This window comes from Filicampus tigris, chromosome 15, assembly GCF_054856515.1.
Source record: "Filicampus tigris isolate MCC_2025a chromosome 15, RoL_Ftig_1.0, whole genome shotgun sequence".
Taxonomy (NCBI): domain Eukaryota; kingdom Metazoa; phylum Chordata; class Actinopteri; order Syngnathiformes; family Syngnathidae; genus Filicampus; species Filicampus tigris.
The window spans coordinates 5,560,298-5,584,000 of record NC_141231.1 but is presented as its reverse complement, the minus strand read 5'-3'; the positions used below and the strand labels follow the sequence as shown (position 1 = coordinate 5,584,000).

General features: G+C 38.5%; 2 protein-coding genes across 3 annotated transcripts in view; both read right to left on the bottom strand.

Annotated features, from left to right (window-relative positions):
* wdr7 (WD repeat domain 7) overlaps positions 1-13,782 on the bottom strand; it is a 68,141-nt gene extending 54,359 nt beyond the window's left edge. For both annotated transcript variants that reach the window (XM_086053655.1, XM_086053656.1), the window contains exons 1-15: positions 13,622-13,782; positions 12,434-12,605; positions 10,718-10,824; positions 9,534-9,612; positions 9,193-9,367; positions 8,662-8,738; positions 8,437-8,556; positions 8,213-8,358; positions 8,003-8,102; positions 6,995-7,142; positions 6,042-6,157; positions 5,799-5,931; positions 5,334-5,554; positions 4,635-4,830; positions 2,979-3,193 (exon numbers count right to left, since the gene is read on the bottom strand). In XM_086053655.1, the coding sequence (XP_085909781.1) occupies positions 2,979-3,193; positions 4,635-4,830; positions 5,334-5,554; positions 5,799-5,931; positions 6,042-6,157; positions 6,995-7,142; positions 8,003-8,102; positions 8,213-8,358; positions 8,437-8,556; positions 8,662-8,738; positions 9,193-9,367; positions 9,534-9,612; positions 10,718-10,824; positions 12,434-12,592 (1,992 nt within the window). In that variant the 5' untranslated portion in view covers positions 12,593-12,605; positions 13,622-13,782. The remainder of the gene's footprint in view (positions 1-2,978; positions 3,194-4,634; positions 4,831-5,333; positions 5,555-5,798; positions 5,932-6,041; positions 6,158-6,994; positions 7,143-8,002; positions 8,103-8,212; positions 8,359-8,436; positions 8,557-8,661; positions 8,739-9,192; positions 9,368-9,533; positions 9,613-10,717; positions 10,825-12,433; positions 12,606-13,621) is intronic.
* Positions 13,783-15,127: 1,345 nt separating this feature from the next.
* txnl1 (thioredoxin-like 1) lies at positions 15,128-21,184 on the bottom strand. Its single transcript, XM_086054270.1, has 8 exons — positions 20,885-21,184; positions 20,059-20,155; positions 19,453-19,626; positions 19,200-19,322; positions 17,501-17,570; positions 17,190-17,362; positions 15,565-15,669; positions 15,128-15,370 (listed from the first exon to the last, which is right to left on the bottom strand). The coding sequence occupies exons 1-8, from the start codon at positions 20,980-20,982 to the stop codon at positions 15,341-15,343; spliced, it is 870 nt and encodes a 289-aa protein (XP_085910396.1). The 5' UTR covers positions 20,983-21,184; the 3' UTR covers positions 15,128-15,340.
* Positions 21,185-23,703: the final 2,519 nt, after the last annotated feature.

Below are 23,703 nucleotides of genomic sequence, written 5' to 3'. Positions count from 1 at the left end.
TTACCTGTATATATTCAAAAAAAAAAAATTCTGGGTTATTTAAAATAAATAAATAAATAAATAAATCATTAAAAAGAAAGAATGACATTTATGGTATTTTCGTTGCTGTCAAATTTGACCCAAACGGTATGTAAGCGAAGAGTTAAATGTGGTGTGTTATTTAGATAACATGCAAAAAGTGCATAGGTGGGACTTGGTGGGAATGAATTACTTCTTAAAAACGACTCATGAACGGGTCCATTAATTTGCCTGTGGAGTCCTTCTGATACACAGGAGAAACAGAAAACATCCAAAAGGACAATTAAGCCCATATTGAGACTTCAAAATTCCGTTCTCAACACAAAAAAATTCTGCGGGAGGTTTTGATGACTTTCTTCATCATGCTTTAATTTTGTGTTCAACTCCCACCAACTCACGGTGTATGACTAAATGATTAATTGAACTATGCCCAGTGACTGTAACAGGCCCATTGTTACAAAAGGTTTACATACTTTGCTCGACCACATTTCAATAATATGACATATGGATGTACCACGTAATAAATCATGCCCATTTGACAGTAACAGACCACTAAAACAGCATATCAACTGTAAGCTGATTAAAACACAAAAAAGCAGTAATTATAAAACACAAATCTATCGATTATCTTTTTCCCTACTTGGGCAATATTGTACCTCCTTCAAACAAAAAGAAAACAAAAACACGGTTCAGCAGGAATGCCAGAGGACAAAGTCAAAGTCACGTATCGACTTCCTTACACCTGACAAAAAGCTGTAACTGTAAACACAGATGATGGCTTGCAACTGACTGGGTGTAGGGTTTGTGTTGATAGTATGACATTTCATGGTCATTATCTTTCATCACACACGGCAGGGGAGCATACACAGCCACTCACGCGGGGGATGGGGGATGGTTTTGAGTTGACCCATAATGCTTATAGTTATACAAGAGAAATGACCCTGGGGTGTGAGGCAACGAAAACAACAACAAAAATAACAGTGATGTATTTCTGATATGGAAAGGCAGGAAAACGTAGCGTTTTGTGCATTGGCATTTTCAGAAAAGAGCTGTGATTATGAGGCAGTAAGAAGAAAATCCTGGGAGACAACCCCAATAAACACACAGTGGAAGGAATATGAAAAAGATACCAAAAAAATGAATACAAAGGAAAACTACACTCATTTAACAACTTGAGGGTTAACTACAATAAGATTTAAGGAAGGCCTTTGGATAACCGAGGGTAAAACAAATTCCAAAATATTTTTCAGTTTATGTATATGTAACGTACATACGGCTGACCTGTTTTCTGAAACTGAGCCGTGATCGTCGTTACCAGAGCCCTGAGCAGTTGTGATGTTATTTTCAGTCGACAGAAGTGACAAAATGGCCGCCCCCTGAGATGGCTAAAAACGGGTGGATTTTGCTGCTTAACTCAAATTCCACAAACGCAATATTAATCAAAATGCCGTGTTTCAACTAGTGGTCCTGCTGGGAACATATTCTTGAAAAAATATGTTTGGGTTGATTTCTTCTTTAACCATTGAATATTTTTGCATCAATGTGTATATTTTTATGCGAGACCTTTAGGTCACGTAATTTGACACAGTCAGACAGCTGCAGTGGTTTATGTCAATGCCAAGTATGTAGTGTCATTCTAATTCACAATCATGCAAACACATTGTTAACATTAGCAAGGCTGTTTTCACCTACTGGTAATTGTTTTGTTATAAGTCTTTTACGTGATATTCCTTAACGCACATGGTGTGTGGCAATCATTAAGTTAGCGGCCGTCCGCTAAGAAGTACGCCGGAAGTGGTGTGAGTAGGTTTAAATAAATAAACAAATAAATAAATAAATAAAAAGAGCGTTAACAGGAAGTGCCATGTTAGCTGCCTAAGTGCTGCACATAAGTTACATCTCATATGACCCATCATGGACATACTGTGTGTTGACAATAGTGCTTTAAAAATATTAATATAGAGGTGTATTTTTCAGCTCTTATGCATTTAACCAAGCTAAACTAATTAATTACTACAAATCAAGCTACACATGTAAAATTACTGATGCTTTCCTTATAAATTTACATTCGAAATTCCTAACACCATTTTATTTTTTTAATTCAAGTTTGAATGTTATTTTTAATCAACCATTATTAGGTTTCGCACGAATGTCATCTCCAGACGCCGGGGATTTACGTCAAGAGCGCACCATAGATCATGGAGGCGAGGAAGAGTAGATATTTAAGACCACGCAATGCATTCATTTGTGTGGAAACACTTTGGATTTAGCAAGAAAGGTGATCAACTTGACGAGACTGTTGCCGCGTATAGCCTTTGCAAATGCCAAGTGAAATGTAAGAGGAGCATGACAATTTGTCAACGCGTCTCGACCGGTATCACGAACAGCAACAAACCTGAATGAATCCATAGCTGTGGCTTCCGTGCAGGGTCATGAGATTGGAACAGACTAAAAAGTGTTGCTGCCTTATTTATTCAAAGACCTTGATCATTAATCTCCTCGTGCTCTAGAAATGTCTTACTATTCCGTACGCATGTTTGTGCACAAATTGGTGCGTACTGTGGACGCATGATTAGTAAATAAGGCCCTGTTACATACAGTTCTATTTCATCCCTCCTGACCGCCAGGGGGCGGTGCCTAAAGCACTGAATGTTCCCTTTGCTCATGCGGAGTTTGAGTATGCGCACCAAATTAGTCACCTGTGACACCTACATGACACTGAACGTGTATACGTTCCGGTGTCACCAGAGGTTCATTTCCTACGGAATCGTCTCGCCTGAACACGAGGATTCCGAGTGACAGGATGCCCTGGTGGTCATTCAGGATTCATAGAACCGTAGTTCCAGACGTAATTTTCGATGTTCTTTATACAGCACAATAACGTCAGCAGGTTAATTTAATGTGAAAATATATACTTCCTACGTCCTATTCTGCAGTACTTAATTAAAATGTGACTGTACCTTGTCAGCATTGTCTGCTGCCAGCAAATTGGTGGCAAGTGTTTGCAGTTTGTGCTGAGCCATGTTCTTCAGTGCCGCCAGGCTGCGGCGAGTCATTGCCTGCTTCAGGTTCACTGCCGAATGGCTCAAGGCATCAACGGTGGCCGGAGCCAGCTCGTCACAGGCGTTGAGAATCTCTACAGCAGTTATACCCATTACACAGCGGTCCAAGGCCCCTGCAAGCATTAAGTATCGGATAGTGAGCAAGTTAAGAGACCCGGCCGGGTGCAGGAGCTGAACAGAACATTGAAAAAATAAAAAGAGGAGTACCCTTGTTACAAATATACTTTATAGTGACTTTGGCTTTGTACAGCCAACATAATTGTTTGGCCAAGACTCAGCATGTGAATATGTTCTCAGCCACAGTCTTGTGTATTTTTGCACTGAAAGTGTGATTTGCTAATTTTAATCCTATGACCATTGTAGGGGGACGAACCTTGTATGTCGTTTCTCTTTTTCTCGCTTCATTCCTGTCACACATTGTGTCTGTTGTGGTTATCAGTCTTCATCACCGTTATTTTATCAATACCAAATATTCTTCACCCCCCCATACCTTGATTTCATGATGCTCACTATCAACATCTATTGTCTTGAATGTGATTCAGGTCAAAGTTATCTATGACTGCAGCAATTCTCTGCCCTTACAAAAGAGAGAGGTTTAGAGGAGACCCCATTAGCTGCAGACAGACCTGATAGCACGATTGGCTCCAAGTATTGAGTGAGAAGAGAAGTGGCACCATAATGCTGTGTGTATGTGTGTGTGTGTCAAAGTGAGAGAGTGAGTGTCTGTTAGTGCGTGTGCTGGCTCAGGCATCGGACATGTAATGGTGCCATGGCTCACAGACACTATCTCTCCCTCTTTCTGACTGCTCGCTTTCTCTCTTTCTCACGTACACATTCACATAGGCAAGTGCGCTTTTTCCTCACTCACGGTCTCATACAAGCTTTAATTTCACACTCAGTTACCCTGCAATCTCTCAGCACTACAGCTCATTCAGGCCCCAAACACGCACACATGCATGCGCACACACACACGCACGGTCGTTCCCAGTGATATCATTGTAGAGCTGCATTCAAACCAATGTTATGTTTAGGCTGACATGTACCTTAATTTGTGTTGGCATAAAGGTAGTATGTTGGACTACAATTGTTCCTAGAAGCAGCAAAATTAGGCTTTAAAAATAATTCTAAAACATTCACATTTTAAAGGTGCATTTTATTATATAAAAAATAACGTGCCTAAATTCATGTGTAGATGCCCGGGCTTGTTCTCTCATATCTAACAGTGACTTTAAAAAAGCTTAGGAAATAATGTTAATTGTACAGTGTATGTCAGAATATGTATTGTATATATCTTGTCCCTCATATGCCTTGGAGCTGACAAGAACCTTTGCAACGTTAGCATAAGAACAGGCCCTAAAATATACTTTAAAAGTATGTTAATAAGTTTAAGTTTGATTTTATAAGTTGATATGTGTTTTAAGATTGTGAGAGACACAGAACTATTAAAAAAAAGTTTTAGATTGTCCCTCTATATCGATAATCTTCACCCATTGCGGTTGAGTCTGGAATTTAGGCCCTGCGATAAAAGCGGGTTCACTGTGTGACAACTCTCACCCGTATCCATCTGCCAGACATAAACAGAGCCATCAGAGCATCCAACAACAAGGTAGTCATCAGCAGGGCGCCACTTGATGACTTGGATTGGGAACAGGTGCCGCGATGCAAGCATGATGCACTTCCTTTCCCTAAGACTGAGCAGGCCAACCGAGTGGTCGCTGGCCACAGAGCAGACGCAGTGTTGCACCCGAGTCTGCATAGAAGACAAGGACAGAGATGTTTCAATAGTGGACAAAACCCAGTTGTGGTATGTGTGGAATGCTTTTATGCAGAGCAGGCTTGATTCACAGCAACACCAGGCCCAAATTTAAACAAAAACAAAAAAAACATTTGAAAAATAAATAAATAAATAAAGCAAGATTTATGCCAGAAAGGTCACCCGGTGTAAAAATTGTGCCAAAAGGTTGGGGGCACTGGACTGGTCATCAGTGATATTGTTATTTGAAATGGAGGTTATGTATGACCAGGCACTTAACCAGCACTATTGCATGAAAGTCACCTATTTCAAAAACTACACTACCAATGACCCTCAATGTATCATACATTAATTTTAAAGGCAAACAAAAGAGCGGGGGATAAAGCAGCATAAATCTTAATACCAATAAGCTCTTTAAAGGCAATGTATTTTTTATATTACCATGGTGAGCGTGAAACGCAAGTCTATTACGTGACAAAGTCAATAGAAGTAGAACTCACGCTACAGTTTTCTGGGGGGACAATGAGCTGGGTGATTTCTCCTCCATGGACACAGAAAATGTGCTTCATCTCTCCAGTGAAAATGTCCCACACAATGACAGAGAAGTCCACCCCTCCCGACACTAAAGAGCGCTGGTCGTAGCGGGGTGATATCTGGTATGGGTACAGGACACATGTCACCTTATTCCTGTGACCTCGTAGTGTACGATGGGGTGGCCATCCTGCAGAGAACATGCAAATAAATCTTAGAAAGGTGCAATGCTGCCTTGTTTTATTTAAAAAAAAAATAAAAGGAACAAACTTGCTATTTTTGGGGTAATTTTGAAAATCTTATACATGAATACATGAATTTTAATGAGAAATACAGACATCTATGAAGTTCTAAATTAGTATTGATAATCCTTGGCCATTCCAGTAGATTGTGAACAGTCTTAAAAGGCTCCCAAAAAACTCTCCTTCCTTCACCTCTTCTAAGCATGTGTTCTCCCTGTAGCAACTGAACAATTGCAGTCTGGGTAGCAGGAACCAAAATAATGCTGCCATCTTCTCTTCCACACACTAGGCGACCCTGTGAGGGGATGTAGACACTAGCTGTCACCTGAAGAAGGAAAGCATATGAATTTTAATGGAAGGGAACAGAATTATACTCCATCAGATATTTAAATTCCCAATCCTGTAAGAAAAATGTATTCTCGCACTGGGTCCAACCTTAATGGGTTCATCTTTGCTAGGGAGGATGCTGAGCTGGTCAATGATTCCAGACGACACAGGGATCAATTTATCGAACGCCTCTTGGAGACTAATGGCAGATGAAACCTGCAGGTCTAGAAAAAGAGGTATACACACCTGTGAGATTAGATCATCTGAGTTTGCTAATACAGTTGTGGAGAGCAGTGATTCTCAAATTAGTGTCCCAGGATCCCCAGCGGTCCGCAAGCCACAGCGTGGGGGTCCTCAAAATACGTTTGCAATATTTTACTATGGTGTAACATTTCAAATGTATTCCAACTATTAAAAAAAAAAAAGGCTTGTCAAAACATTCATTAATTCTCGTTCCCTAATCGTGGGTACGTTTGGAAATATGCTCCAGCGCGCACTAGCTCACTCCTACCATTCGAAAACTCACTGTTGTTCAATTGTGCTATTCAGAGTGCCCAAAAAAAGGAGTGCCAGAGCCCAGCATGTCAGGCAGTACAGACAGGAACAGTTCAAGTACGAGCTTCTGATTGGTTTATAAGATGGGCTGCTTTGGAAAATTAATGGGAGGGGAGCGTGCTGCGCCTCTGGGAACAAACACACTCTTAGGGCATCAGAGTGGATTCCCCAGCGCGCCCCATGTTGACGGCAGTGAACGAGTTCTAGTTGGATTTGGAAATGGAAGAACAAGTAGTAGTAGTCATGGTAACGAATGTCTGCCCTGTCAGTAGTTTAGCATGCGGATTCTGCCAGGATTGATTATTTACAGCAGCAGAAGAAGCAAAAACTAAAAAGGACTCTAGCTTTGGCCACAATGTAATGCCGGATTCTAGTGACAAGCCAATTTAAACTAAAAAGAAAAACCTTTCCGTAGCTAGAAGCTGAAGTTCTGAATCCAACACGTTCACTGCCGTCAACACGATTGGGGGACGGGGATTTGGGGCGCTAGTCCAAGCTCACTGTACCTGCCGGAGCGGACAGTGGCTGTGGAGGTGAAGAGTCAGGGATGCTCCACAAAGACAGTCTGCCTGCAGAGTCTCCCTGGATCAGTAGCTTGTGGAAGGGCTCCCGTCGACCAAAGAAGAAGCAAGTCACAGGAGGACATATCAGGAGCTAGAAAGTAGCAGAAGTTGGATCTCATTAACAACCTCGAGCTCCAAGTGTTTTTTTCACATGAAAAAGTTAAGGACTGGGACGATAACCTCATGTCCAGTTATTTGAACAACACTTTGATTTGCTCAGATACAAGTCCGAGACCCCTTGGGGAATTTTACATCTCATGAATACACCAAGTTATTCTTTGTGCAAAGCACAGTGGATGCACGGGGTGAGCGCATGATTATGATGCCCTAAAAAAAATGTTGTTTTGAATGTGGGGCAGGGAGGGAGGAGATTTGGGGGGATGCGGACGCAAGATTTTGAACCTTACTTTGGATGTATAGCCGCTGTTACGCTGTGATCCCACATCTTTAATACTGATACCCGATTGAATTTTTCGAGTGTGAGTGGATTTATGTTTGACATGTGCCTTGTGTATTGCATGGCAAAAGACATTTTGATGCGCAATGGAATTTTCATATCCCAAAAAACACAACCAGGATCTTACTTTCTGAAGCTCCCCATTTAGACATTGTGGCAGTCCACAAAACATCCATAGATCCATCCATGTCTTCTGTATTTGTTAACCCACTTCACTTAGTAAGATTGATTAGGAGTGGCTCATTTACACCTATATGCATGACTTCAAGCATTTGGACTGCACTGGGAGAACTCTAGAAACACCAACAGCTTCAAGTAACTGCGAGCTCCACATCAGTTGCTTTTTAAAAGTTGCTCCCTTAATATGATTTGACTGAGAGAAACAATTAGTAATATCCATTGTTTCCTGCTTGTCTATTGGCCCTGATGTCTTAATGCATTTGTGATTGTATTGGTATATTTTGTTATTTTAACAACAAAGTTTCATAACTGACCTGTTTGTCTGTTACATTCTCTATGGTGTAGACCAATGGCGGTATTGAGCCTTCTTTTTTGCCCACATCACTTCGGAAATGTACACTAGCAGGTAGACAGCTGGAAAACAGATGGAGTTAAGAAAAAAAAAAAACGAACATTTTTGGTCTCTAATGGTCTATGCCAATTGCTGGGTTGTGATGATGATGTTGGGTTATTTGCAAATATACCTGGCTGGTAGATTATAGATGTAACTGCAGCCATCTTCAGTCCAGATGATGACTTTGTCTGCTGCAATGAACTCTCCTCCAGCCCAAGCCTTGTCATTGTCACTGGGCACGGAGCAGAGCAGTGAATAGTCTCCTGCATCAAAAACCTGACAAACACAAAAATATTTGTGATTCAATTTAAGGCCAAGTGGTGTTCTGCTCTTGGTTTGAGGACTATTTCTTACCCTCCAGAACTTGGAGCAAACCACCAGCAGGCTGCTCTGTGTGAACGTACAGAAGGAAATACTCTGACAGCCCTGACAATATATGGGTTTGGACTCTTCTTCAAACACCGGGTCCAGGTCCTGAGGGGATGTTTTTTTTTTTTTTCAATAATATGTTTGTCATGATATGTTATTGTATGAAAAGAATAAGGGATTTCCTCTTTCTGAATGAACAACCACTACTACCTGCATCCTGTTGACCTCTGCTGTGATGATCCAGACTTTTAAGATGCCTGTCACTGACACTGCCACGACTGTATCCTCTGCGGGAAAAGAGTCAAGTCATAATGCAAGCTTGGATCCTTATCATGAAATAACCAATATGTGGAATTTTAAACTGTTGTGTAAATTCATTTGAGTTTCAGGTCAATTTAATGTGCGTTCATCATCAGCTCAACAGACCTAATTTCAGTCTATCCAAGTAAACATTTGTACAAGATGACCAATCACAAATATTGGCAAGTGCAGTTGAAGAAGGTATTACAGTCAATAACAATAATTTGCATGCTTAAAGTGCAATGTCGTGCAACAGAGAAGGCATACAAAAGAAGTAAATCCACCTGCTGAATACAAGGATGTACAGCATTCACGTTATATGAATTAATTCAAAACTAAAAAATATTTCAAAACCTGTCACACATACAAACATTGCAGGTCTGCACAGAACATTACATTAAGGACAAAACAATTAGGAGGAAATGATTAGTATCTTTAAACCTTGTGTCCGATGTGATCGGACAATACTCATGGAGCTGATCCAGTCAGGGGAGATTTTGGACACCAGAGAGTATAGCACCTCCAGACTGGTGGCATCTACCACAAGAATCTCTGGGTAGTGGCCGTTACAGAGCAGACGACCTTCTCGCTGAGTGCTGATGGTGAACTGATAGAACTAGAGCATCACAGAGGAAAAGTAACAGGGGAAACCAGAACAAAAGATGAGGAAAGCTGGCAATGGAAGCCGTTAAACCAAATGAATGATTGCTTGTTATTTCAACTTTGAATACATGTTTATTTGAAGATAAACAATATAAATTGTTCATGATAAAATAATTTACCTGTATGCCGGTGTGAGCACAAGCCAGTTTTGTAAATTCAATACAGCGACCATCATTTACATCCCATAAACACATCTCCCTGGAGACGACAAAAAAATGGAAGTTATCGTACACAAAAAATTCAAACTGTTAAAATTTCTAAATACAATTTAGGATATAGCCAATGTGCTCCCCTTTATTGCAGATTTTCCATCTATAACCTAAAAGCCTGCAAAATATTAAGAACAATTCCCTGTATTCACTAACGAGACAATTGGCTGCCATCTTTGTTGAATTTTCTTTTTCTTTTCTAACGGGATAGCACACAAAAACATTCCCGAAACGCACAACACAAAAGAAAATCTGATTTTCAAATCACTTGGTGTGTTGTACTCAGGTTGAAGTGTCCATTCCAACCAAGATTAGCATTTGGGCAGACTGTCACTTTTTTAATCTTGTCACATAAAAGAATACTATTACTTGCACTAACTAGTGCAAAAAGCTCACGAAATGCCCAGAGTAGCAAATGTTCTCTAATTGTGTACTTAAGTAGGAGTAAAGATATTTGTGTTATTTAACTCATTCAATCACAAAGACATATTTATATGTCTTTTGACAGTCCTGCCATGTAATCCTATGAATTTATTTATATTTTTTCAATTTTTTTTCAAATATTAGGGGAAAAGAGAGTCTGAAAATGCCTGGTACTTAATGAGCTTAAAAAAAACCTAACAAACAAACAAAAAAACTCTGGTATAAGTGTGGAATCAACTCTTGTATTTATATAAAAGTAAAAAACAACTAAACAAAATAAAATACAAACTATGAAATTAACTACCAAAGAAAAACATATTTACTTTACTTACATAAAACACCCATTTTTATTCTTTGGCACAAAAAAAACACTTCATTGCACACAAAATGTCTGTGTGTGCGGGTGGGGGTATTTTAATATGATTAGATATTTATATCAACTGTATTTGATGTTTATTACATAGTGGACATTTTATGTCAATTCCAGAACGACATGCATAGTGTGAAAAATATGAATAGGCTCCATGTTAGTGTGTTTATGGCAGGCGGTAGAAAGGTGCTCAATTCTCATGTTTTAAGGTAACCTTGGATGTGATGAGCAGAGAGGCTAGAGTTCAATAGTTAGGTAAGAAAAAATATACTGAAGATATAATACTGTACTGCATGCTCACCCGCTCTCTGATGCACTGACGATGTACTGTTTATCAGTGCAGGCGCTGGCTTTAGACAGACAGGTGATGGAGGCTGTATGACCAAACAACATAGCCCTGGGACAAATCTGGGAGAATGCAAACAAAAAAAAAAAACAATTAAAGCTGCAAACAGAGAGGAATGGCCCTCAAACCACCACACCAGCAGGACTAGCGAAGGTCTGGCTTTGCAGGAGATGTGATAAAGCTTCCATATATGCATGAGCAAACCTTTAATAAATGAGGCCGATAGTTCTGCCCCCCTTTATAAAATATGGAGAACACAAGTTTTATTCAAACCCATGCTGTTTCATAATTCACCGATTACAATTAGTAGCTTGTCTTGTGTCCATTCCATCCAACCATTATCCATACCGCTCATCCTCACAAGGGTCGCGGGCGTGCTGGAGCCTATCCCAGCTGTCATTGGGCAGTAGGCGGGGGACACCCTGAACTGGTTGCCAGTCAATCGCAGGGCACACAGAGACAAACAAACATCTTGTCTTGTGTCCTTGTATTATACACCCTGTCAGAATATGAAATTATAATCAAATAATCCTTCTTGAAGGAGTACCTCACTGTATAAGACTTGGCATTTATTGTAACTAACGATTTCGCACTGATCTCTTCGTTTTAGGCATACATACATAGGCTAGTTTATAATTTTAGAAAACGAAGGTGAGGACAAGCACAATAGTAACAGTTTTAACCATTTGAATTGTATTTGAAAAAACATCAGTGACATTTGCTACTGTTAAGTTGCATTTCAACCAATTTATTTTTCTTTTCATCTGCACTGGTATTCAAATGATGGACGTAGGACTAAAGGCATATTGGCAGCCAGGATGTCAGAGATTGAGCTGGTCTGTGTTTGTTCACAAAGTAGTCACGTGGACAGAGGCAAAGAAAATTTGCAACGTCTACACTGGCTGTGCCTTACCTAATATGTTCTAAGGATAGACTGATGATTGGCTGGGCCGATTATTGGCTTCGTCTTGACGAGTTTCGGCATTGGCCTTTTTTAAAAATCTGATGGCTGACAATAAATCAATTTAAAATGCTGTTAACTTCAAGGAACTATTTCTTTAAATTTTCAGTTAAGTATACATATAGTAATAATACATTCTACTGACCCTAGGAACACTCTGCACTTTTTGTTTTTGTTTGAAACCAAAAAGTTACGTTAAATTTTAACATTTCTGTCATTTTGAAATTTTGGAGGACTTTATTTACTGTAGAAAACTATATGGAGTTTTCATTTAACATTTGAAGACATGCTGAATTTTACAACAAAGATGCGTATTGGCAAACATTTATCTTTTTTTTTTTTTTAAATCAACATTATCCAAATTGTTCAATAAACATATACTTAAAGAGGTTTCAACAAAGTTGAGGATTTCAGAAATGTTTTTTGATGCCAATACTGTATTTTCCTTTTTGCTAAAATTTACTCCAAAATCTGTTCCAAATATCAGTTATAGGCCACCTTGACTACTAATAATCGGTATCGGCCCTGAAAAAAACATTTCAGTACATCTCTAATAAGTTGGGACCTCGGCATGGTACAGAAGCTTACATGCATCTGTGAGGCATGTTAAATATTTCACCACACAAGCGGTCCTTGGCTCCCGGGAGATAGTAAAGTCGTAATTACAATCAAACACGCGACAATAAACAACACCATATGATCTTCACTACCTCCAGCTCCGATGTCATGTCCCAAAGGCAGATCTGTCCATCATGACAGCCAGTGATGATTGTGCTGAAGTCTTCCATCACCAGTAGGCTGCTGATACAGTGGGTTGGAGCGGTGCGGCCCCATAGAACAATAGGTAGAACCAGATTGTTCCCCGACATTGTGCTGATTTGTCTGGTAGGGTTGAGTTAAAATGAATGTGAGTGAACACTGGAGAAAAAAAAAAACGTTCCCATATTTCAATGTACTGTATTCCAACACTTGTCTTGGGCCAATATCTGCTGATCAACAGATGTGTTTTAATACTGTACAGGCAACTGACTTAAATAATTTCATTTGGCAAGATTTCAAATTACTGCTTATATATCTAAATACCATAACCATATTGCAATGCTTTTTGTCAATACCACGAACGTTTGAGTACAAGTTCTTACATTCAGAGAACTTACAATTCTGATTGCAGAGGGTTATGTTAATGCTGATTTTTCTCCATGACAACTACCATTCAATTATAAAGGTTCGTGTACACAAATATAACATTGACACTGTCACAGTTGGTTATTCGTGCACACAAGAAAACAGTATAACCCGTACTCTACGTGCCCAATAACAGCACTCCTATGTGCAGACAGGACGATCGTGCTCAAAAGCCTATAAACACACAAATCAAAGAACATCGATCGTTCACCCAATATGCGCAGACCTATAGAGCATGTTATATCTTCCAAAGAAGAGATAGCACGAAGCAATACCGTTAAATTAAGAGTTTTGGTTCAATTTTGTAGTGACAAACCTTCAGTTCAATTTTGTTTGGGCAGCAATGCTACGTTTCGAGCGGTGCTGCATTTCATCCACTGACTGTGATAAAAATGTGAATAATGTTGAATTAATTCTTAAATGTCCGAGGTCTTATTTGACGACAGACTAAGTGGCAGCAGTCATCAGTGAGAAATGCAGCTAAAGAACACGTTTTTATGACTGGCTCAAAAAAAAAAACTGTTGTGATTCCCTACACAACTGACACATTATGTCATTTTCATTTGCCTCCTTACTTATGCGTGTCATCCAAACAACACCTGATCGGCTACCAAGATGCTATGCTACACTAAAGCCAATCAACTGTACTGTTGGGACTTCCGGGTTGCTAAAGCTGCTCCTAGGATTCAAATGTAACGGTTGTGGATACGCACCAAAAACAGCAGCTCACTGAGGCATCTTCTTCGTGTTGACCTTTGGGAGGAAAAAAGATCTCAGTCTGTGGTAAATAAAAACTAAAATCGCAGGCTTGTTCAGAGCTTTTAGCTCAGGCAAACCTTTGCGTGACGGGCAGTCAATTACTCACGAGACATAGTTAGGCTTTGACCCTATACGCATCCCGTGTGTTTCTTTCAAAGTAAAAGCAAACAGCTGCTGCATTCCGGCTGTGATAGCCAAGGCTTCCTGTAGATGCCTTTAACTTTTCTTTTTTTTTAAATCAAGTAAAGTACGTTTGATGAATTCAGTTCAGATGATGTCTTAACTTTTTGTTTTAAATCCAGTATAGTATGAATTTATTTCAATTGAACTTCACTTTCACTTCCATTACATTCTGAAATTTCTTGTTTTCAAACATGGTAATACAATACAACCTTATTTGTATAGCGCAGCTACAGCTGTAACAAAGCACTTTACATTACAATAATAAAATACAGTAGCAATAATATAACAAATGAAAGTAATAAATTAAAACAAATTCATATATTTATATTTATTTGCATATTATTTTTGTCGGTTTTTTTTCTGCATTCAAACTTAGTGTTAATAGTCAAACTGTGATCAACTTGTGAGTAGTACGCTGATGTTCATTATAATACAATAAAATACAATACAATTTTATTACTATATAATGGTACTTGGAGAACAAAATACAGTAATTTCAGTTGTATCGCAACCTGTATTTGATGTTTGTTTCTTAAACACATGCTCAATATGATTAACTCCAATATCAGAACACATACCGTAATTGTAACGCAATTTTCTTCTGTGGTTGATATTTAATTTTGAACCTGAACGCGTTAATATTTTTCCGAACTTCCATTAGGATCCATAACGGTTCTTCAATCTTATACATCACGAGCAACACTGACAAAATAAAAGCCACTTAGAAGCCAGGCTTGACTTCCATGAAAACAACAATGAAGCTTTTTGGACATACAGTATTCTTTGTTTGGTGAGTTGTTCAAAACCAGATGGCCAGTGTGCTGCTTGGTTTCAGTTACTATACAGGCAATTCAAGTCTTTCAAATCGGAGATTAATTAAAGCAATTATCTAAGACAGTAATTCTCAAAGCGTCTGGTACCAATAGTGTTACGCGGACTCATTCTAGTGATATGCCAAAGAATCACTGCCAAAGTACAGTCAGTTGTATTTAACTTGTAGTTCTCCTATATTTAGGTGCGTTGCTAAGGTTCAAACTGCAAAATGTTAGTGATTTGTAATATTGTTTTCATTAACACTTAAACCTACTACGCTATCATATTTTAATGTTGGTCAAGATGGTGGTACTTGGTGTAAAATGTTTAAGAATGACTGATCTAGGACAACAGTAAAAAAGATTTGGGGACATTGGTTTTCAATCAATATTTATCTGCATTATAAAAATGTTGGTCAAGGTAGAAGTTGCCATAAAATCATAAAAGACACTTTCAAAAAGGACTGTTTTATTTACAGGGATTTTAATTGGAATTACAATACAAATTTTTATAGACTGAGGGTCCCCAGAGACTGATAATTCTTTCAATCAGAAGTTGAGGAGTGTGTGTGCACATGTGTGTGTGTGGTAAAGTCTGCTTGAAGTGTGGCAGCTTTGGCAAAGGGAAAAGTCCTTCAAAATATCAGCAGCCTCTTCTTTCCCTCTATTTGTCCCGACTCAGTGACTCTCTCCTTTCTTTCCCACCACCTGCATGAACAGACCATTCATTTATTAGTCCAAATATGAATGAATGAAGTATTTCTTTTATTACAGACTCAGGGTCCAGACACAAACAAACTAGATACAGTACACAATATGTACACATTGTTATATAAATATTATACACAGAGATCAAATAAACATTTTACACATATGCTTAGTTTGTTGTGACAGATTCATACCCTTTTGAAGTCATTCATGTTGGTGGCCTGTACTGGAGTACCAATGAATGTCAGGTAGTTTATTTTTGTTGTCTCCTCATCTCCTTGGTTTGATTTGATGAACAACTATTGAATAGGGAAATAAAGACAATAATGTAGTGGAAATGCATTTTTCTAGTCAAATGTGCTGCTGGATGTTTTTTCTTATGTGAGGTGACAAACAACAAACAATACTATCCTCTACCACAGCTTGAGAACAATTTTATGTCAATATATTAGTAAATACCACGATGTATTTGGTCAATATCATATATTTTATTACCACACTTCAGACTAGAAGAAAACTCTCCAGTAATTCAAAAGTAAAAGTAAAAAAAAAAAAAAAGTCAAACAAATCTGGGAATATCGACAAAGTAATAGGGTCACTAATCCAATATACATCTCGTACTATTAAATGTACAGCTATTACAATTTACAATTTGCTATCATTTAATACAAACATCCTGTTCAATTGTAACATTGATTCACATGCATTTTGTGTCGCATCACACCGTTTGTGTTCTGCAGAGGCAAATTACCTTCAAGTTATGTGAAATTGTAAGGAATCTAGTTTTCCAAAACTTAACAGTGAATGAGGATGAATACAAAGATGAAAGTAGAGCTCAACTGAGGCATGTATGATTAAATAACTGCTTTATGTTGTGGACCTTGTTATGAGAATACAATCTGGATCTTAATCTGGACAAAGCCACAAAAAAATTAATTCTAGTCAAAATGCAACTTGTACTTGGTTAGCTGCAACACTTGAATAAAACCAAACCTCAATGAAGAAATGCTGTCTTTTACTGACTTTATAGTGATTTGGTGCATCTTAAAATGTCCTTTTAATGTATTTAAAGGTAATGATTAGAGGTGGGCGCTATATATCATTATCGATATCATCGTCAATCTTGCTTTCACGATGTGTAATTTTACATTATAGAGTATTAATACTGCGTCTAAAAGCATAACGACTCAAATCAGTCGACGGCCGCAAAGTATGAGGAAATATTGAAAATCTGTGTGCAGAGGAGGAGGAAGTGATAATCATTCGCCGAATCAGCGGGCAGGACCCGGTCACGTGATTGCAGCACTGCAGCGGAGCTGTTTCAAACAGAGTGTCGAGCGGGGATCCGATTCATAGGGAGGCGCGAGTCCACGTCGTATATCATACATATATCAAATACATTTTTTTCTCATTATGATTTCTGTAGTAAACACCTTTATCTCATTTTGATTGCTCTAGTAGGTGGCAGTGGTACACCAGTACTGCAGCTCAAAATGTCACATCATTATGGAATAACAGCAGAGACATTTAAATGACATAAATATTCCCAAAAATCAATGTAAGTATATACATATTTTTTTGTTCTTTATTGTCGTAGAATATCATTATGTTTTGCAGAAGCTGTATTTAGCAATTTAAAAGAGATGTTCACAAACAATTGGTCTGTGAAGCAAGTGCAGATTTAAAATATTTTTTGTAGAATATCGTCAAATTATCGTTATCGAGTTTTTGGAAAAAAAATCTCTCACCCCTACTAATGATTACTTTTATCTCAAGCTTTAGCAGGGCATAGAAGTACAGAGTGTGTTGTGGTTCTTACCGTTACACTCTGCACATTCTGAAACTTGACATAGCGCAGTGGAATGATCCCATCATCTTTGTAGTCTTCCTCTGCCAGTTCCAGAGTTTGGGTGGCTTCATTTCGCTCGGCATCGTCGAAGCCCATCGAGCGCGGGAGATTGATAAATATCTTCACCACTTTAGGAGCTTGGGCTGGTACACAAGGGATACAACATTTAGCATGGGTGGAAAGATGAAGGAAAGACAGAAAATAAAACAAATCCAAAAACATTGCCCAGCAGTCTTAACAGTTCAAATGACTGAAGTGGAGATGAGTGCAAACATACTCACCGAAGTCTGAGGACTGTACCTTCATTGAGAAGAGCTTCACAGGCTGGTTGAAGGCGATAGTTATCAGTAACTGCAAATAACATACAAAAGCCATTTTTTTATACAGTAGTTGTAGTAGTTTAGAACAACCACATATTTAAAGTAATAAGCGTGATGAGCCAGGAGCTGGGATTTGACAGAGTTGGGAAAATTCACCTGGTTCAGACATACTCAGGAAGCCATGCTTTATAATATATGCCAGATGCAGTCACTATTGCTCATATGCAAGATCAAAATCATTATGGTACCACCGAATGGTGGGCGATACATCAATATCACCATGTATTGCTATATACACGTGATCAATAATCAATGGAAAATACATTCAATAGAACGTTCAGTACAAAAACTAAAAAACACAAAGAGGAAACCCTGATCCCAATTTGCAAGGCATTCTGGGGGATGCAGGCAAGCACAAGCACGTAAGAACACATTTTGAGCACAAAAACAGGTTTCAGATGCACAAAAAAACGCTCGTGAGGCGAGTCCGCCAAGTGCTCATCTGCCAACCGTGTGGCATAGACGCACCAAATAAAAGTGGTTTTACTTTATTAAAATAAATGACCATTCTTCCAGATATTTTATTTTTCCTCTCTATAGTTGTGTTTTATTGTATTTCATCTTTAACAAAAAAATATCAATTTGATATCAATATGAATATGAAATACAATATGAAATACATATATTGTGATATATTTTTCAGTCATATTACCCAGGCCTAGTACTACCTCTGCCTCAATTTGAGCAATGAAACTGTTGAGTAGGTTGTGTACAGTTTGCAGTTGAAAGATCGCTGGTATCAATTCCAAATGACAAGCTCCTACTTTATTACATCTATCATCAGGCAAGAGCTACAAATGTCAACTTAAAATATGTCACCAATAACACTGGAAAACTGGACCAGTTTCACAACTACACAGAAAGTTTTAAAATATTACCCAGTCCTGATAGTAGTCAGATCAACACAAAATGTTGCTTGTTGATGGCTGATTTTGATTAATATCTGGAGAACGTGGAATTAGCAGAGCTTGGCATCGCCTCACCGCCACCATTTCACGTCTGCATATTTAAACAACCCACGTGGTCCCAGGCCGACGTCGTCGGCGACAGCCGATCGCCGTCGAGAACGTAATCTTCAGGTCACACGCGGGCGTCGCACAAGCAGACACGCCGCCTCAACAAAAACATGCACAGCGCGGTGATCGGCGGAATAAAAACAATATGGGGCACATGTCATTTCGTCTGTGGGACCGCAAGGCACACAACACTGTTTTATTGTTTTCCTTACTCGCCTGTGTGTCAGAAGTACGGCACCTGCGCGCGACATGGTACAGGTTACCTCATTCACTCCCAAAGACCTATTTATATGTCTTTTCACAGTCCAGCCATTCAATCCCAGGAATTTATTAATATATATATATATATATATATATATATATATATATTTTTTTTTTTTTTTTTCAAACGTTAGGGTAAAAGTTGGTCTGAAAATGCCTGGACTGAATGAGTTAAGTCGGCTCTCGACGCCGTTTGACTGACTCCGGCCGACTGAATCACGTGGGTCGATTAAATATGCAGACGGGAACTCTGTGACGGTTAGGCGAGGCCCAGCTCTGGGAATTTGCCTTTTGCTCTGGTTGTTGTGTGTTATGTTCCTTACTTGTTCATCACAGTCTGACTCCAGGTAGGAGGAGTCTTTCAGTAAACAGCTGTCAAAGCCACAGTCGTCGCTCTCGTTGAGGCACTCGCAGCCGGCTTTGTTGACAAAAGGCATGAGGTCCATCTGGAAAAAAAAATCAAGTACCATACTGCATTTTAGTTTTATTTGGAAGTCATCATGAATGCCTGCAGTTTAGTAAACACTGCAACTTTGTAATGGAACAGTTTATATGTAATAAATGGTCTCCACATACATATCCCTTTGGAATGTCAGAGTCCTCGCTGTTTCCTGGATCATTCTCGGTGAGCTGTTTGATCTTGTCCTCCAGACCCGCAGCATCTGCTCCTTGATACTGGTCCACCCGATCCCGGTTTCTGAAGAATAAGAACGTCGGTGTGGCTGATATGTTGTTGGCTTCCTTTGTTGTCTAGGGAAGAAAGAGATTGTTCAGTCAAATTACAAAAATTACTTAAATGGTTGCCTTTCTTCAGCACAATCGCTTTGGTTATTCATTTGTTTAATACATGGCAATGTAATAATAATGACAGAACCTCCATTATCTTAGCAAACTTCATACTGACAGTAAAAACTGGAGTATTTCATGTGTAAACATCACAGATTTATAAATATAAATATAAATATATATATATATATATATATATATATATATATATATATATATATATATATATATGTATATAAACCTGGATGAGGCATGAGGGTAATGCATTTTACAGATGCAATGTTTGCAAACCACATCTCTTTAGCTCTTTTAATTTGTTGGGAATCATTTAATTATTTTATTAAATCATACACCATATGTTTTATATTGCTTTGGTGTGTTTGAGATCAGACTGACCGGACAGACATGGACATCAACTTCGAGGAAGACAACCTGGGGATACTTATTACTCAACATGTTGAACACCGGAGCTATTCTGACACATGGGCGGCACCTGAGGGGCAAGCAGAATGCACTATTAACTTGCTCTAGTCACACAGAAGTGCTAAAGTAATTGATAAAATACTATAAGATCACTTAATACAATACAATATGTATCTTGCATACAGCAGAGCTATATTTTTTTTCCAGCCTAAATAAAGTTGGACTGTCTTGTGTATTCTTACATATAAGAGTATTCGACACGGTTAAGCCTTACTTCAATTATTATATCGGTCAACAATTGAGTTAGGGTCATTGTTAATTGACTGACTAAAATATACAGTCAATTCTCATCCTGCAATCAAAAAGTGAATACTAAACACGTATAATATTACATATCTGCTATGGAAGCAAACACACAGGAAGTGTATTTACCAAGTGCGTACAGTCAAGTACTGGACAACTAAGGGAAATGGACACATTTGTATACTATTTTTTTCAGTGGTGATCCAAGATCATATTCTCTATTCTACAAACACCAGCCAACGCACCATTGGATTTCACAATGCCCCAAAGCCAAGTGAACGAACGTAATAGTGCTATGTCATTGTAAGCAACTGCGCTAGAAAAGCTAACGCTAGCATAATGCTAACCATAGATACATCATTCAAGCTGTTTTCAGATTAAGATCTACACCGTTCATGGCATTTCTTCCAAACAGTTCATGGTGACCACTCCTGACCAATTAATCTGCGTAAAGACTCATAGGTGGTTGTAGGAGGGCCTCCAACGTGGGTCTTACCCGGCCATTGTGAACTTTACCACCGTAAGCCTCGAGCCGGCGGCCGCTAGCTCCGGTAGAAATTCCGGATCACTCCCGATCACTTTAACACCGACCATGGTAGAATGACAGAGACAGCGTGGCCTTGTTACTGTGGATATATTCGTGAAATAACACAATTATACTGAATTACTGTAAATTATACTGCTGTGTCTTTAGCTTTGCGTCAAAAGCCGCGGAAATTGTCTATTTGTTAGGCACACTCCAGACAGCAAGTGAGTCGAAATGTGATGTTCTGATTGACCAATAGGAGTGGGGCAAGGCGTGTCCTGTTTTATCGCGGGCGTACTTTCACATTAGTATTACCGCCACCTTAAGCATTGGAGTGTGAACACATCAATTACATTTATCGTGTCGGCTTGATAAGATTTGTGATTGTGTTCAGTTTTCTTGCAACTTCATTATTCGGCTCCCAAAAATAACCCCATTACGTTAAATATGGTACATGGGAATGTAATTTTTAAAACGGATTTGTATTTAAAGAAAGAGTAGGGATTACAGTGGTCCTCCACTGACTCGCTATATCGGATGCATTATTATTATTATTATTATTATTATTATCCGATGCAGTTTGTCACAAAAAATATAATGCAATGTTGTGTTATACTTAAAGGTCCCATGCCATCAATATGCAAATTTCTCACCATTTTATGTTTAACATTGGTCAAAAGGAGTCTGTGACATGGTTTAAATTTGACATCTATGCGGCTTGTTGTTTGCATGCAATGGACTTCGAAAGGCAACAGTACTAAAGCGTTGAACTGCCAATGTGGAGTGGATATTTTTGACAGGAAAATACGTTTAAATGTATTTGCAAGTATGTTTGAACGTATTTGTAAGTGGGTTTGAACATATTTAAACACGTTTGGACATAATTGCAAATACTGTAAATTCAAACGTACTTGTAGGCTAAATTCTAAAAACGTTGCATTTTCCCCATAATGCCACAGGGTATTAACTTGCGCATAAGCAAATTTTAAAAAAGCTTCTTTTTTTTAACATTTGGCTGATATAACAATACGTTCAAAAGTTGAGTAATTAAACATTTTTTATTATGTCTGCAATGACCACCATTGGGCAAACACAGGCAATAGCCTTGGGCCCCCAAATTTATTCCAGTTAAAGGAATTATTGGCTTCATCTTAATTCATGTACTTAAAAATGAATCAAGATGCTTAATCTTTCTTGATCGTTTTAACTGTTCCTCCCACAGTCATGCAGTTGACCCGATCATCTTATTGCATTTGTGCAGACGCGATATAGGATGATAATCCAAACTTGTTTGCACACATATGACAAAAAATGAAATGGAAGCTGCGGTCTGTGCATTCTAAAATGTTGCACTCTAAAATGAAAGCCTCTCTAATTTATAAAGGAAGACCAATGGCGGACATGACAGTATATAGAATAATTGTGGTTTTAACAAAACAATAAACAATTGCATATTGTGGTTAGATAGACCTAAGTCCAAAACACACCAGTAGTTACAGTGTATAAGTTTCTTGGTTATGATTATTTCTATTTTTCACTTCCCGTCACCATAACTTCATCCAACAAATTAATTTAAATTCAATATCTTTGTTTAAGATAGTCTTCTCAGATATTTTTGATAAATGTTGACATTTTATTGAATGTATACAACATTATTTTAATACTGAATACAAATGTCTGTCTTGACACACATTGTACACTTCAGAAATCACATTACTGCCAAGTTTCATTCTGTATTGTATTGATAAGGCTCTTGTAAAAAAAAACTCATTGTGTATCACAATTCAATTCAGACTTTGTTAAAGATTAAATAAATACTATACAAGTAAGATCATACACTGTATATTTATAGCTTGAAATAGTGTGTACCACATATTAACAAAGTTAATGCAATTTGCCTGATGTGGAACATCCCTGAACATCCCTGTTCCACCACAGTAGAAGTATGCAGTGGGGAGTGGTCATCCAAGGTGCAGGGCTGGCTGGCCTGAGGTGAAATCTGGCCTTCTAAATACCCATTGTGGAGGTTTAGGATGAAAAAGACAAACTTAACTGCCTAGAATATGCGTGTGAAACTCATACTTTCCTCACTGGAGACAGCATTGTGGTCCCATCACTGACGACAGGGGATAGGGACCGAGGCTGAAAACAAAATATACATTTAGTACGTTGAATAATGACTCATAATAAATAAACACAGTCAAAGCACACCATTTAGTATTGTAACGCCCTTGTTTGCGTTTAAAGAACGACACAGTTGCCGATGCCCTTTGGTTACTTTATTCCCACAAACGGTAACATAATGCACGTTCATTCAGGAGCTGCTATCGGCCACAGCTCACGCCCAGACATCAAAGCAAATAAAGAGCAACTATTAACTTAATACAAGGATTTACAAGCATGCTGGGGAAGTGTGTGGCTTCACCATCGCAACACTGCAGTCAAGTGCAGGACTAAATAGCGATTTATCAGTGACTGTTTTGACTGTTAAGTTATTTGTTAAGAAAGAAAACAACATTGTAATCGACACTGACGCATCGATTCTTTCAAATTAATTTTCGGAATATTTTGGATGGCCATGAAACACATGATAAAACATCACTCCACCAGAAGCCAATAGCTATAGTATTTCAACACAGAAAATAAAGGCATCTTTGACAGAGGTTACAAACAATTCCCATTGGTCAAGCAAATAGGTAGGCTTGCATTGTTAGTTAGCACTTACTTTTAGTATCCAATTCGCACACCAGTAGATCCATCCATCCATTAGTAACGTTCAAATAAATCAA